At 40.4% G+C, this 15,989-nt stretch overlaps 2 protein-coding genes across 3 annotated transcripts in view; both read right to left on the bottom strand.

The window, feature by feature from the left end:
• Positions 1–6: 6 nt before the first annotated feature.
• sel1l (SEL1L adaptor subunit of SYVN1 ubiquitin ligase) lies at positions 7–9,166 on the bottom strand. Its single transcript, XM_005725019.1, has 21 exons — positions 8,610–9,166; positions 8,430–8,467; positions 7,977–8,166; positions 6,795–6,962; positions 6,079–6,184; positions 5,409–5,571; positions 5,235–5,288; positions 5,090–5,149; positions 4,916–4,997; positions 4,680–4,834; positions 4,094–4,150; positions 3,922–3,990; positions 3,496–3,573; positions 3,291–3,353; positions 2,972–3,059; positions 2,681–2,829; positions 2,358–2,523; positions 2,078–2,152; positions 1,085–1,257; positions 821–949; positions 7–671 (listed from the first exon to the last, which is right to left on the bottom strand). Exons 1-21 carry the CDS (start codon positions 8,695–8,697, stop codon positions 405–407), a joined length of 2,418 nt encoding a protein of 805 aa, XP_005725076.1. The 5' UTR covers positions 8,698–9,166; the 3' UTR covers positions 7–404.
• A 2,751-nt stretch (positions 9,167–11,917) lies between these two features.
• Positions 11,918–15,989, bottom strand: part of arhgap18 (Rho GTPase activating protein 18) — a 19,763-nt gene continuing 15,691 nt past the window's right edge. For both annotated transcript variants that reach the window (XM_005725021.2, XM_005725020.2), the window contains exons 11-19: positions 15,742–15,819; positions 15,030–15,189; positions 14,854–14,936; positions 14,549–14,755; positions 14,284–14,415; positions 13,389–13,510; positions 13,244–13,299; positions 12,963–13,065; positions 11,918–12,921 (exon numbers count right to left, since the gene is read on the bottom strand). In XM_005725021.2, the coding sequence (XP_005725078.1) occupies positions 12,974–13,065; positions 13,244–13,299; positions 13,389–13,510; positions 14,284–14,415; positions 14,549–14,755; positions 14,854–14,936; positions 15,030–15,189; positions 15,742–15,819 (930 nt within the window). In that variant the 3' untranslated portion in view covers positions 11,918–12,921; positions 12,963–12,973. The remainder of the gene's footprint in view (positions 12,922–12,962; positions 13,066–13,243; positions 13,300–13,388; positions 13,511–14,283; positions 14,416–14,548; positions 14,756–14,853; positions 14,937–15,029; positions 15,190–15,741; positions 15,820–15,989) is intronic.

Here is a 15,989-nt window from a genome sequence, read left to right on the forward strand (position 1 = left end):
GAGTGTAATTTTCTCAGTTGAGTTCGTAATGCTTTTGATCTGGCAACCACAAGACTAATTCCATGTTGAGGACACGGGGGGAACGTCTGGCAGTATCCTGAGTCAAAAAGTACCAAGTCCAAACACTCTCTACTGCAGTGTTGTCCATTAACACCCACGATGTGTCGGTTTCAGCAGAAGACCAGCATATTTTAAAGGAAGAAAGAGGTGAGACTGAACAGTTCAGCAGCCATCATCAAGCCTTTTTAAAAAAAACAAAACAAAAAAAAAACAACCCACACACACATGGCGGGGAACAGGCAGAGTGGGCGAGGTGCTCAAAGTAGCAGGTATTCAGCTACTGGTGCTCCATGCAGTGAGCCTCTTGTCCATCTTTCACCACCCTCACTCCGTCTATCTCCCTCTCAGTGCTGCTCCTCCTCTTCCTGGGCCGGGCCCTGCTCTGGTGTTTCTTCCTGAGCCTGGGGCTCGGCCTGGGCCTGTGGCTGTTCCTGAGGCGGCCTGGGAGGAGGCGCTGGGGCAGGTGGGCGAGGTGGCACTATGATTTGGTGTTGGCGCTGTCGGTAGGCGATGACTGTGCCTAGCAGTAGGGCGATGACCGTCATGAGGTAGAGATCCCACTCTGGGCCCAGCAGCTGGTCCAGATCCACCTGAGAAATCAACTCCTTCAACTGCGAGAAGCCGCAACCAACAAGGAGGAAAAAGAAACATCATTTTTCTTTCTAATGAAGAATCTCTGAAACTATCTGAAGTACAAGACGTGTTACTCAAAACCATACGGTTAGCATGACAGCTTGTGAATTCAGGAGGAAATACTCACATTAAGATCCTGCAGGTACTGGAGAGCATAAATCAGGCCCAGTTTGCACAGAGCTAGAAAAACTGGAACCTGGGCGTCAGGACTGGCCTCAGCAGCCATGTCATAAAACCGTTTGGCTAGGTGGATGTCCTGCAGCAAAAAAAAAAAAAAACATGGAAAATTTCAGAATTAGAAATCAAATTAACAACCACACAGACTTTGCTAAATGACAAAGCGCAAATTTGTGACATGTTGACAGCCAGGTGATGTTTAGTGAGTGCTCACCTGTTTGATACCCAGGCCTTTCTCATGCATGTAACCCAAGTTAAACATGGCCTGTGCGCTGTGCTGCTGCTCAGATGCCAACCTATAGTGAATGACAGCCGTCTCGTAGTCCACGTCCGTTCCGTAGCCATAGAAATGATAGTCTCCCAGTTTTATCCTTGCCACGGTGTAACCTTACAAGGACAATTACATGTGTAAGATTTGGTTTTATATGCAAACAGTCACGGCTAGAAATCTTCTGTGAACCAGCTTAGTGTTCACCACTCAGTATCTCACACTGATACACAAAGACAGGCTGAGCTCTATTATCATAAATTACGATGCATGTGACCCCAGAGAGAATCAGTGCGCCCTCAGCAGCTATGGCTGCTCAGGCATTAGCCTGTTCCACTGCACTTAGATAATATATAGCTATGGAGGATGCATGAGACACACTGGAGCTGTGATGCTCACTGTTGCCATGGCTTTTGTTATTAAGGCTGTTGGCTGTGACACGCTTGTTGATAATAAGTACAACACAAACTATGTGCAGTGGTGTGTGTGTGTGCTGTAAATTGAGCTGGTTGTGCTCATTGTAGTGAAATGTCTCCATTTCTGAAAGGATGTGGAGTTTTGGTACCACGTTGGTTACACCTGATAAAACCACAGCGGGGTCAAATTCTGTACAGCGCAATGAGACTTTCTTTGGTAACAGAACTGTGCTCAGCTAGCAGGAGTTAGACATCCACAGCAGCACAGATTCAACCACAAAAGGAGCCAAAGTTTGACTAATAACTGTTTCACACAGCACAGCACAGCCAAGCAGAGCAGCTGTGCTCACAGCCAGTGTCTACACAGCATCACAGTTCAATCAAGTGAAATGTGCAATAAGCAATACGTTCCCAAGCTAAACATCATGACGCATTTCCCTAAACTTGCAGTGCACTTTGACTCTACTGCTCCGGCGCACACACTGTTCACACTGACGAGGAGACGGAGCTTGTTCAAACTCACCTTGCGCTGCAGCTCTTGTCCAGTGGAGCAATGCACGAGGGTAGGTCTCATTCTCACTGAAGATCCTTGCCCCTTCTGTGTGGCATAATTCACACAAACACATGAAAAATTAAAACATTTAAAATGAGACCTGAATCTCTCTCTAACAAAGGTAAAGAGCGTAGCAGGATCATGACACTAGCATTTAAACATGGCTATAATATTGCAAGTGGTGCACATAAATTAACTGCTAAAAGCCTGCACTACCATGGTTAAATACTAATGTCTTGGTTTTTCTTACTCTGATCCAGAATGAAGGCCACGTTGCTCTGAGCCACCTCGTAGCCCTGCTCAGCCAGCAGCAGATACTGAACCAGCGCAGCGTCCATGTCACCCTCCTTAAAGCTACCGTACGCTGTCATCAGGCGCTCTGACCAGCGACCACGCTCACACACATTTTTGAAAAGCTGCAAACAGGACACACAGTGTGATACACATCTCCAATTTGTATTGAAAGTGCAGATAAAAGCCACTGCTGTTAATCGATAAATGTTTGAGGAGACACCAAGTTGGAGAGACAATCTCTTAACAGTGAAAGAAGCAGCAGATTTAGGGTGGACTAACCTCTACAGCGGTGTGGCAGGAACGCATCACACCAGTACCAGTAGCATGCATCTGGGCCAAGTTGTAGAAGGCCAGGATGTGCCCAGCCTGTGAGGCCAGGTTAAAGAATTTAAGAGCCTGCTTGTAGTCACGCTTCACGCCAATGCCATCTGGGGAACAAGAATAAGAACAAAAATGTTATTATGTGAAGAAGAGCGAAGACTGAGGACTCCTAAACAGACAGCGGGCGAGAGGAAAACTATGAAAGAATGCAGTGAGACACTGAAGGACACACTGAGCTGTAAAACTCACTGTAATACATGGTGCCCAGCTGGAGTTGTCCATCCACCCAGCCCTGCTCTGCTGCCTTCTGGAAGTATTTGAGGGCCAGCTCGTAGTTCTGGAGACAAACACACAACTTTTCAATAGCTGCTTCAGCAGGAGAGACACTCTGACAGCTTGCCATCAAAATAAAAGCCTGTTATATAAAACTGTTTTTCTTTGTTGTTTATATAAAACTTTATTTCAACTCCAAGTGCCTAAAAGTGAAGGTGAGATCTTATCTATATGTACAGATCCTATCAAAAGATATGAGACGCGCTTAAAAAAATATATAAATAAAATATCTTACCACTGGCACACCTCTACCATAAAGATAGGCCATCCCCAACCCACTCTGTCCCACCGGATTACCCTGGGAAAAAAAGTAAATGAATATGTAAAAACGATTACTGCATGTTAATATTTAAAGAAAGGGTAACAGAATTCAGCTGTGAGTGAGTGAGCAAGCTCAAAGTGAATAAATTACCCAGTTTAGTCTACAGCGTTATCCTTACCAGGTCAGAAGCCTTCTTGAAGTACTGCAAGGCAGTCTCATTATTCTGAGGGAGAAACTCACTGCCTTCTGAATACATCTGAGGAACAGACAGTCACAGACATAAAAGCTAAATTTTATACCTTAAACACAAATACACTGCCCTCTGTGAAAACATCAATGCCAAGCTGGTTTTATTCTAAAAAGTCTCTATAACCAAACTGTCTCTAAGGTCAACACAACATAGTGTTAAATAGATGGAAAATATGGCATTAAAAGCAAAAAAGAAAAAAAAAAAAAAAAAAACTGCTCTTATAAGAAATGAAATTAACAAGGTGATGAATGGAAAATTTTATAAAAAGAAAGAAAAGAAAGAAATATCTGTTTAAAAAAAGAAAAAAAAAAAGGTGACATAACAGTGAAGTGAGTGAGCCTCCATCTCACCCACCTTTCCAAGAAAAGCCATAGCATGTGTGTTGCCTGCATTGGCTGCCTGGTTGAAGTAGTCATACGCCCTCTGTTGGACAGAAAGCAGCATAAATGCATTTGACAGAGAAAACTCACAAAATAAGCAAAACAAATAAATAAAATACAGTGAGCGAAATCTATGACAAAGTTACCTGGTGATTCTGTTCTACTCCACGTCCTCCATGTAAGTGCAGCTGACCCAGGCCCACCTAAGTAAAACATTCAATTAGTAATCAAATAAAAACTACAACAAGGCTTCAGACTGATACTACCCAGCAATGACACATTATGTAGCCCTTTCACATTTAGACATTACATAACATGCATGCATAATCCAAGTCTGACCCAGACTTCAGTTCTTATACAATAAAGTAAATTAGTGCCATCCATTCAAGCTACTTCCTATTCCTGCCCACAAGAAAAAGCAAAAATGCCATATAAATAAAGAAATAATAATAATAAAAATGTGTGGACATGCAACTATATTGTGTAGTTTGTTAATTCCCCACAATCAGGAGCTTTCACAAAAGGCAGAACAGTGAAGCTGATCACAAATTCAAATGTTTTCTTTGCCACACACGTGTAACGAGAACGATTTCTAAACTGACACAAATAAACACATTACAAACATTTTGACTGTGTGTTCAATCAACCACTGGCTCAGGTATGTCAAAGGAAAGGTCACATTAGCTCCCAATACCAGCAATAAATTATTTTTTAAAAATCTGACCACTTTACCTGAGCTTGGACGTCCCCTTTCTCCGCTAGAAACTGGTAGTACTGGATGAGGTCTTCCTCCAACATCCCGCTGGTAGATCCCGGGTTCTCCACCTCATCGAGCAGTCTGATCCTCTGCACCGCTGAGCCTCCTGTCAGGGAAACATCGCTGGCCACTAAAGTTGGCAGAGGAAAGAGTGTTATTAGCCCAGCAAGAACTATTACTGCACTAGAATATAGTAACGCAAAACACTTACCCTGATTTGCTACAAGCCTATAATGCGTTAGTGCTGACTCACAGCTTTGGGGAACACCCACCCCTCCCCAGTACCTGTAGCCCTAATAAAACAATATAAGGAAGTGTAATTTTTATTAAAGTATACAAATAGCATGACTGTAGCATTTCTTCACTGACAGAAAAATCTGCTTACCAGAATCATGTGAGCGAGCAGGTTTCCACCCAGTGCACCAAAGGTGTAGTAAACCAAAGCCTGAAAAACAGAGAACATGGCAGAACATAAATAACTACTGACAAACCCATATACTGTAAGACAAATCTACAGAGCATAGACGTACCTTAGCTTGACTTGAGTTAACTCCGAGCCCTGCTGCATACAGAAATCCAAGAGCCTGAAGAAAAGTAAACAGAGCAGAGTGTCACAGAGTTGCTCCTCTCAGCACAAATAACCTGCAAACAGGCTTCCAACACTTTTCTCAAGAGACGTGTATAATTATGAGCGAGATCATTACCATCTGAGCTTTAGGTGAGCCCTCCATGGCAAGCTTCTCAAACATTTCTCTGGCCTTGGTAATATTTTGGTTCATGTAATCTCCAAACAGCATGGCATACGCCACCTTCTCCGTGGCTTTCTGGTGGCCTTTTTCTGCCACTTTTAGCAGCTTTTCATATAATCTGAGAAAGATAAGCAGAGTAGGCACAAGCGAAATTGAATCCACGTTCACATAAAAATAATGTGTACATGACAAACAGTAGTGTGATAGCTAAAGCAAATAAGGATGTGCAAATGGAAGGCACGCAAGCGCTGGCTGGTAATAAAACACGCAAGAAATGGACATTGAACCCAATCGACATGTAAAATAACATCAAATTTTGTCTGTGAAATAAAAAGATGACCAGAAGGCAGTAGTGGGAATATGCATTTTAACTTAAACAAATAAAAAGAAAATTGGCAAAAAAAAATGTAACCTTGCCAAAATCTTCAATTTGAATAGAGCATCTTTACTTTTGTTCCTTTTCCGATTTTTATCTTAAAACAGAGTGTGGGCAAAAACGGGAAAGCTTCTGTTTCTGCTTCATCTAAAAAAGATTTCAAATCCACATGCTTTCTATAACTCTTCTTCAAGAGGCAAAATTAGGCTGACAACAACCAGACAAATAAACTAAAAGTAAGCCACTCACTCTTTTTTCTGAGTCTTCCTGGTGGTGGAGTTAAGCATGCGCAGGACAGTCTGATACTGCTTCTCTGCTTCCTCAGCCTGAAGCCTCTGCTGTGCCTGTTCCTCCGCTGAGGGAAAGAGAGGAGAAGCCAATCAGACTGTTTAGAGGAAATAAAAGGTTTTCAAAAGGTTGGTAGCAGTAGCAGTTATGCAAACAAAGGCATAATAATATCTTCAGGCTGGTTTCAGTAGTCGTTTAGTTCTACCAAGACTGTTACTGAGAAGAACAAAGAATGATCAGTGACAGTTTAACACAAGAATTCATGTGTTAGGGGAAAAACATTTAAGGTCACAGTGACCTTTGATGCTGTGTTGTGTCTTATGTGTAGACAAATCGGTTCATCTGGTGGCCTAAACAACCAAATAGGAAGAAAAACAAAAACAAAAAAATCCTCTGAAAATGGTCAGGTACAAGAGCTGGACTGAAAATGAGTGAAAAACATTTGAAAGACCTTGAGAAAGCCTGAAAAACTATTGCTCAAAATCACTTTAAATATTAAAAGCAGGTCTGGCTCCTTGGAAGCAAAACATAATGAAATGAGGACTGGCTCAGGACCTGTACTGTACAATGCAATATAGTTAATACCAAAGCGCCGTAATGTGACTCCATTTTGGCTTTAAAATGAATCACAATATTTCATTTGTGAAGGTTTTAGAGTTTTTGAGTTTGAAACTCACTCTCACAGAAACCCCATTTCTTATCCTGGTCATAGTCGTACGTCGTGGCACACCATAGCCGTCCATCCCCCCGCCCATCAGTGGTACACTCTATGTACTCTGTCTCCTGGAAGAGGAAGGGGAATATGCAGGGTTCTCCATGGGCTGTACCTCCATTCACCACAGGAACTATATTTTAAAAAAAACAAAAAACACCCATATATAAAATTTACTTGATTGAAAACAAACAAACTCTGGCTGTTTTCCTTTAAAATACTGGTGGACCTGAGGTCTAAGTGAAAATATATTTTTTTCTTTATATTCTCAAATCTTTTGGTTTTTGCTGCACCATCAACTTTGGTGTGGAAAAATAACAAAGAGACAGAGGAGTTGAAACAATTACCATAGAGTTGCAACTTTACACACGCAATTACGTTAATCTGAATACATCTCCTTCACACAAGTTCAGTAATACAACTGTGCAATGAGCTAGCAGGGTAATTACAAACAATCCCCAAGTGAAATGATGTAACTGCACTGCAAGAGGAGCCACAGGTGCGAGAAGCTGTTTAGTGTCTCACGGGGGTTTAACCGTTTATCAAATGTGGCTCTACCCTGAAACCACACTCAGCTTAGCTCAGAGTCAGGCAAAGTGAAAACAGGTTAACATGTTAAACACTAAACAAAGCTTACAAAGGAAAAAAAATCATAAGAAAGAGCGTGTTTTCAATGCTGAGATCATGAGACGTGTGATAACACCACTACGAGGCACTACTACAAAAAGAAAGATTTATAGGTTCAGACTAGACATCGTTAAAATATATCACTAAGCTTTTCCTTCCATTTAGCATGCTAACATCTTAGGCTCTTTATTTTAGATACCAATCAGATACCAAATAGCTCAACAGCCCATTAAAGTAGCTACATTCAGCAGTCATGACCATTTTTGGGCCATCCTGAGGGCTCTTAACATGCAACCACTTTTAAACACTGATAACATTTTCTAATGTAAAAAGTGGGGATTAGAATATCAAAGCCATCACTGGTATAGCAGGAGATGCTAAAAACTAAATTTCTAATAATTAATACAGTAAAAACATCAGGAAGTTATTTAACAACTTTGACATCTCAAACGTTAATCAACTTATTGTGATTGTTTTTCACGCCTTTGTTGTGTGGAAGTTTTAAAATCTTACACCTTACCCTCTTTAGGTTTTTCCTCAACGGGAGGAGGCGGGTCAGGTAGGTCCTCCTTCTCCTCTCCTTCTAGACCCTCCGAAGGGGGCTGTGTTTCCTCTTCAGGATGGGAGTGATCAGTGGTCATAGAAGTACCTGCCATAATTTCTGGTGATAATCGAACATCTTCCTCTTCAGAGTCTGGGTCATGGTAGGACTGGAGAAATCAACAGGAGGTTATTACAAAGGATTACTTAAAGGAGGGAAATTACGCTGTATATAAAAACAATGCCTTTGCATGAGGCTCATTTGCAAAGTTAGCAGTGTGTTCAATTTCTTTTTAAGTTGAATGACTTCTTACTTTAACTTTTCTAGGCAACACGTATACAAAATCGTGTGTTACATACAACTCCCAAGAGACCAGCTTGCAAATGAGTCTATGATCAGCATTAACCATGCACCAAAGAGCCCATGACACACCTTTAACTCTGGTGCTTCGTCCTGGTGTTGCTCCTCATCTAAAAAGCATTAATGTTGCAGCAGTGAGAGATGTGTTGTTTTGATTCAGTCAAAGAAATGTAATAGACGAAAACAGGTGCTGTGACACTTTGAGACACGCGTATAGTGAGTGTTACAACACCACCGGCATTTCATACTCACCAGCTGTTACTCCTTTGCTGAACACTATGAAGAGAATACCCCAAAAATAAAGTCTCCTTGCTGTTTTCAAACACTTCTTATAGCCCATTGTTGTTATTTAACAAGCTAACAATCTGCTAGCTGTGACTATTGCTATTTCTATTACTAAACATCCAGTCGCAGTCTCGGGTCACACTACGAGAAGTAGCATAAGTAAACTCCCTGTCACACACTAGTCTGAGCCGTATTCCCTCTAGATGCCAGCTTGTTTAATTTTAGCTACTGTAGCTGTTTAACAAGCTAATAGATCCCAATGTGAAGCTAAGCTAGCAGAGTAGCACCTGCTGAAATGACGTAAACCTAACAAGCTAGTTTTACATAGCCGCAACAAAGGTTAGCAAGACAGCGTTAATAATATATGCCCGCTGTTCAACTGCTCGGCCCAAAAACTGGATGACGATTCCCTCTTGACACTTCAAAATATCCACGTTTAGGGACGAAAGCCAGTAGCTTTACCCTTTGATATACACCACCCAAATACTACTTAGCGTTGAGCCCACACTACTGATCGCCACTTCCTTTTCTTGTGATTCGACCAATCACATTGCGCCTAGATTGACAGTAGCCAATGAATAGGGGCCAAAGATATGTCAGCGAATCGGATGCGTACACAGTTATGTTTCCAGTTTAGGGGCTTGTCCACGACACCAAAACACTTTAAGGAGATAATAATAATCTGGGAGGTAGAGGGTGTTGTTTGGACATGCTATTAGTTAGGATAAAAATATGCATTTTGAAGTGCTGAAGGTGAATATGTGCAAACCTGAATGTAACTACAATAAAAAGGGAAAATCCGGACATTATGGCATTGAATGTTTTCAGCTCCCGGGTAATCCCATGTTTACTATTTAAACACATTATCCATCTTGAAGGGGAAAATAATAATAAAGAAACTGCTCTCGGGGAAAGAATAAGGGAGAAGAGGAAAATCAGGGACAGTTATCAATCAATCAATCAATCAATCAATCAATCAATCTACCATAGGCCATGCTATGTCAATAAATCTCTTTTTAACTCTCTAACTATAGTTATTCCTTATACTTCAGGCTCTACCTTGCTCGAGTATCTTGTGCAGAGTGTCAGTACTGATTCCTGTTACTTTTGCTACTCTGGGCAACTTTAAAAATTGTGGTTAAAGCAGTAACCACTGGTTTTACTAATCCATTACAGTCCATTTGCTTGGTCTATGCCATTAGATACCTAAAGCCATTTTCTGGCTTTTGTTTGTATTCAATAAGAAGTGCTTTCTGTGATATGATAATATCAAGTCTTTTATTAATGTATTACTTGTTTCTTCTTAGTTATATCAATGTTTTTTAATCCGATCAGTCCTGTGTTTGTGCTGCTCGTTATTCCATTTTAATAATTGTGCAAATTTTTTTCAGTGTCTTAAATCCCTCGCAAATTTAGCTTTCTTTTAACCTGCTTTTACATTTGCCATTATCTTTGATTATTTTCTTTAAATCACTTTGCAACTGCTGTTTTTGGAGCTTGCGTCATAAATACTGGTTAGTTACTTTAGTGGGTTTCTTTCTGTAAAGCACTGGCATTTGTGCTTTAATATTTCGTTCATAGTGTAGTGGTTTAAAACTCTTATCACATATCAACTGCCATTATGCAAGTTTCAAAAGAACATCCTTCCTCAATGTGACGCTGAAAAACTTGTTTATGCGTTCATTACATCTAGGCTGGATTGTAATTCATTACAAGAGTACTGACAAGGATTAGAAAGAGACAACGTATTTCTCCTACACGTCTCCTTAGAATATTTCTCCCACACTGACTTTTTTCTCTGGCTCCCTGGTAAAATCAAGAATTGAATTTAAAATTTGTCCCCTCACATACAAGGTCTTGAATAACCTGGCTCCATCTTATCTTAAAGACCTCATAGTTCCATATCACCCTCTGTGCTTTCAGACTGGTGGCTTACTTCTGGTTCTGTTTGAAAGTAGAATGGGAGGGAGAACCTTCAGCTTTCAGGCTCCTCTATTTTGGAACCAGACAGACACTATCTCTACTTTTAAGATTAGGCTTAAAACTTTTCTTTTTGATTAAGCATATAGTTAGGGCTGGATCAGGTGACCTTCCCTTAGTTAGATAAGGTAAACCTTTATTAGTCCCACATGTCCTGCAAAAGGTAGGCAGCTGGGAGCTTCCAATGATGCACTGTATTTTTTCTTCACTTACCTTTTTCACTCACGGTGTGTTTATACATCACTTTGCATTTGATAATTATTCTGTCTCTCTTCCACAGTGTCTTTTGTGCCGTCTCCCTCCCCTCACACCCAACTGGTCGCCGCAAATGAGCCTGGTTCTGCTGGAGGTCTCTTCCTGTAAAAGGAAGTTTTTCCTTCCCACAGTCAGCAAAGTGCTTGCTCACAGGAGAGTCTGATTGCTGAAAATTTCTCTCCATTATTTTACAAACTTTACAATATAAAGTGCCATGAGGTAACCGTTTTTGTGATTTGGCACTACATAAATAACACTGAACTAAATCGAGCACATTTACAAACAAAAGGTTTTTGGTTCAATTCCAGCTGGAGAAACAAATCCTCTTTGCAGGGCATCTGGGGTAAAAACTCTTCTAAATCAAACATGTGGAACTACCTGCTGTGGTGACCCCTTGTGACAAGGGAGACGTCAAAAGTAGCCTTTAACTTTCTGGTTGATCAATAAGTTTCATGAAGCTTACAGGCTCAGGTGAAGAATACAAGGCCTGGAATCTGTAGTGCTGGTACATAATAAAGGTGTCAGCAGCTTTAGAATATTAGTTTAAAATTCAAAAGCACTGTGTAAATTCTTATGGATATTATATTCTGCTACAAAGTGTGGTCTGTTTGCATCTGGTGCCCTGAATCTGACTCACAGAAAACCTGTACACTAATTCAATCTTTCTGTAAAAACTGCCAAGAGCTCTGACTCAAGCCCTTTACATCCAAGCTGTTGGACCTCATTATTTCTAACCTCACTGTTACTCTAAGTAGGTCAGTACAACGTGGTGGGAAACTAAATTCTCATTTGAAAATTGGAGAGATACAGGACTGCGACAGTTTTTCCAGTGTACAAGAACTTTTAAGTCATTCGGATACATGAGCACTCACACCAACAGATGTGGTAATTAATAACTGCATGTTTATTTACAGGCAGTTTTAGTGGTCATTTCAGAGGCAGTTACACAAAAACAGTTATCTGAAAAAAAATCACAGTAAACAACAATACAAGGCAGAAAAAAAACAAGATATTCAAAAAAATAAATAAATCAAAATCATTCAAAATAAACCCAAAATCATTTTTTTGAATACTCCCTAGCTATACATAAAAGAAGTGGCTCTATCGTGCAGACACAATCCTCCACAGGCTGCTGAAACTGTACTATATCTGATAAGACCTTTGTTGAAAACTGAGAGAAACACAAATAGATGCCAAAAAAACCCAACATAAAATGGGGATTTTTTTCTATTCCGGTCTAAATGCATGTTTTGCCAAAGTAGAATACATCAACTCATGTCCACACTGTGGATGGTACTGAGCCAAAAATGAATAAAACAACAAATGAACAGATATGTTTGGAGCCCAGCACGTGCAAATGTATCATCCAGTCAGCAGTCCATCCCTTTAAAGCAATACTTAAAGTGAACTTGACACACACAGTACTGCATGTGTATGACGTACACATGTGCTTGTTCACATTGTAGAGTAGGGTAAAACACTCACACATCCACTGTTTTTGATCAGTTTTCTTCTACGCTAAAAAATAAACCACTGCTTTACAGCACCTACCTTTCAGCTTCAGAGACCCAAACCTCCAAAGCATCCTTCCTGGTGAAATGCTCAGATTTAATGCTATTTAATAATGTGGCTGTACACATCATTTTTAGGACTTTTAATAGACATATAAACAGATAAAAAAAAAAAAATCATAATTAGCCCACAAAAATGGACCAGTATTTATTCATGACTGATTTATGATTTAATCAATATTATTTTTCTGCACCAAACTATTAATCTCTATAATCTCCTGTTAATAATAATAATAATTTTCCTTTTTTCCCCCATTGAGAAAAAAGTATGGGAATTTAAGTTGTGCAATAAACTAAAAAGGACACGTATTTCCACATAACATAAAATCTGCTTTGATGAGTTCTTCCATTAGAAAATGTGCATTTTGTGGCAAATTTGAGGATCAGTTAAAAGTATCTATATCTATGCTACATATGAAAACTCCAAGTGCATCCAGAACCACAGACAACAAGGCAGCGCCTCTTCTTTCAGGACACAGTGGTGGCAATTTAGAGAGGTCAAGCATGAAGCAGGGCCTGATGAACTCATCGCTGCATAGCTCTGATGACCCACTCTGCTGTAGGATTCACCTGGTAGAGGTCTTTCATATACGTTTCCCCATCTAGGCATCTTTCCTCTTTGAAGACGACAAGAAGAAGAGCAGACAGAGAGAAACATTAAACACATTGACAGCATGTACTGTCACAACTTAAAATGCATATTTGTGCCATAGAAGCTGTTTTATGAGCAAGGAAATTAATATTGTAGTGTATGTTTTTAGTTTACACATGTAGTTTTATGGGAGCAGAACTCACTGATGTTTCCGCCGATCTCATAGAGACACAAATCATCTGTTTTTACTGCCAACGAGCTGGAAGGATGAGAGAGATGAGAGACGTAGTCAGAGGACATGCGGGCATGTGAGAGCTTCTCTGTTTGTGTTGTTAATATACATGTTACCTGTCCTGGCTCAGGAAGCGTGTTAACACATCACAAGCCTGCAAGTCTTCGGTAAGTTGAAGTGCCATAGAAATTTTACTGAACTGTGGTGCGTGGACTCGGATAATCCCCTGTGAGGTCTCCTGCTTGTACACAGAGTCAGAGAAGAGAAACAGACTGTCAATTGCATTAGATGTAAACAGTTGAATAAAATAAAGTAATCTAAATCACTCTTCTAAATAACCCAGGTACTTACTTAAAACCTGGACTAATGACAGCTCAAGAATGTGCACTTAAAAAAAATTGTGGCTCCTCTGTTTAATAAACTACAGTCAAGGTTTAGGTTCACATCACTAAAGTTATTCATCCACTAAGAATCTGTCAAGAGGAACAGATTCGTTTTAACACAAGACTGCACAAAAGAAAGAACTGCCTAGAATCCCTTCAATTGCTGATTAACCAATCGCTCTTGTCAGACACCCGTGAGGAAAAGAGGCCGACAGCTAATCAGGAGGATTGTGTGAGCTGCACAACGGCTCCTGTATAAATGATTTAAAAATTCAGTCATCATGATCTTCATTGTACTTTTATACAGTAACACTAGATGTCACCATTTCTCAAACTGACTGAAAATACAGTAAAATCTGTAGCCATCATAGGCAGACTGACTTGTGTGCTTTTTTCTAAGTCTGTCATACATCGTCCTTATGCAAAGAAACCCTTTGTCTGCTTTGACACCTTTACCAGTAGTTTACAGGTGGTCTTCTGATAAACAAGATGTACACGGCCACTGGGTTAATGACTCTAGTCCTCTCATTTCATTGTATTACATAATACAGTGTGTTTATAATTTATAGATTTCTAATAGGATATTAAAAAACGTATCTCAGTGCAGCCAGGAAATTCAAACTCTTACCTCAGGGATAGTTTTCTCAGACGGTCTTTCAATGGCTATCTTCTTCAGCAGCTTCCGTACGGCTCTCTCTTTTTGCTTCCTCTGACTTTCCATATTTTGGTGCCTGACCTGATTCATAATGAACTTGGGGATCTGGATAAGACAGGCACATCACAGAGATATACTCCATTAAAACCAAAAAATAATGGTGGTTAGTGAGTAACTAGTTTAACCACACAAAAATGCCACACATGCAAAGCTTTAATGCTAAGATTTTTTTTCTTACAGTCCACAGGAGATTTTGATATCTGATCAGCAGACGGACAATGCTGGCCGTGCTGGTTGCCATGGAGAACTCCTGTTGTTCTGTAACCTTGGACCGAAAGCCTTTAAACATGAAGATGTTGGGCGCCATGACGACAGAGACATTGTTCAGGGTCATTTTATTCTTGGCCTGATTTTTAATGACACGCTGGAAAAACTCCACCAGTGCCTGCAAACACAATTTTTTATTTCACTACAAAAATAATCACGCGTCATAAAGGAATAATATAGGGAACAGAAATGTGATGACTATAAAGCCAAATTTACCTTCAAAGTGTCTCGATTGGCTTCAGGTAGCAAAAGGACGAGCAGGTTTAAAGCCTGTAGCTGCTGCTTCTTTGTGGGGAGATCTGTGAACGCACACAAATATACACAGCATGAGTGTGACACTTTGTTGCCTCACTATGTGTGTATGAAGCACTTGTCGTAAACAGGAAACATACTGTTAACAGCAATAAATGCATTGAGGTACTCCACGGTCAGTAGTGGATGGGGTAGCTCCCTGATAAACAGCTTCAAAAGGCTAGCAGCATCGTGCTGTTTCATCTGTTGCCACGAAAATGTCCCATCATAGAAGGAGGACTCAAGATCCTGGCACAGGAACTGGAGTTGGGACAGACAGAGAGGCTTTATCAACTTCAAGCACAATCAACAACACTATTACTTTCACATTTCAAATAGAGAAAGAGGTGATGTCACAGGAAGGAAAAGCTCAGTTTTAAGCTGCGTTCCCACTGGAAGCGACGGTGAAGAACATTTGGTCAATTCAAGTGACCATGGGCGAAATAACCGATGGTGGCCCAAGGTAAACTTCTCAACTTCCAGGTGAGCGACTGAAGCGCCTACCAGGAAACCAATAACTGACATATGACCTAATAGTAAATATATTACAGGGTTTCTTAGGCAACCAGAACCTGGACTGTCTGCAGGTTCTGAGCTGTCAGCTTCAAAGTGATGAATGATGGGTGAAGTGTTTTTTTTTCCCCCCCCGTGTGGACACTGCTTAAGATGAATGACAGTGTGGTTGGAGACTGAGTAGGGAATATATATGCTCTGGAAGTTGATGCTTGATTTTATTATGCTTGGCGTTATTATGAACCTGAGATTTTACATTGTCTCTGTGGGAGGGGTGGTCAGCTAAATACTTGAACTAACCTTGACTCTAGTGGCTACTCCAGGGATCCGAAGAAGGCCCTCTGTGTGTAATCCTTCCTCCTCGATATGACTGATGATCTTATGACGAGAGAAAGAAAATGTCATTTAAAAACACCATTAAAACAAACATAAAGCCAATGAGTTGAGTGTAAATTTTGAGGTTTGGAAATATGCTTAAATACACACACATGCAAAAAAACAAACTACGATTACAACAGAGGTTCCCAAAGTGTGGGACCTGCCCCCTA

This window comes from Pundamilia nyererei, unplaced genomic scaffold, assembly GCF_000239375.1.
Source record: "Pundamilia nyererei isolate P.nyererei 1_Seehausen unplaced genomic scaffold, PunNye1.0 scaffold00013, whole genome shotgun sequence".
NCBI classification, from domain to species: domain Eukaryota; kingdom Metazoa; phylum Chordata; class Actinopteri; order Cichliformes; family Cichlidae; genus Pundamilia; species Pundamilia nyererei.

Excerpts from the sequence above, each read along its gene's own strand:
- sel1l (XM_005725019.1), bottom strand. The coding sequence starts at position 8,697 with ATGGGCTATAAGAAGTGTTTGAAAACAGCAAGGAGACTTTATTTTTGG. Across the intron at positions 5,572-6,078 it reads AGGAAGACTCAGAAAAAAGA|ATTATATGAAAAGCTGCTAA; the intron begins GTGAGTGGCTTA and ends TATCTTTCTCAG. Across the intron at positions 3,991-4,093 it reads GAGTAGAACAGAATCACCAG|AGGGCGTATGACTACTTCAA; the intron begins GTAACTTTGTCA and ends TCTGTCCAACAG.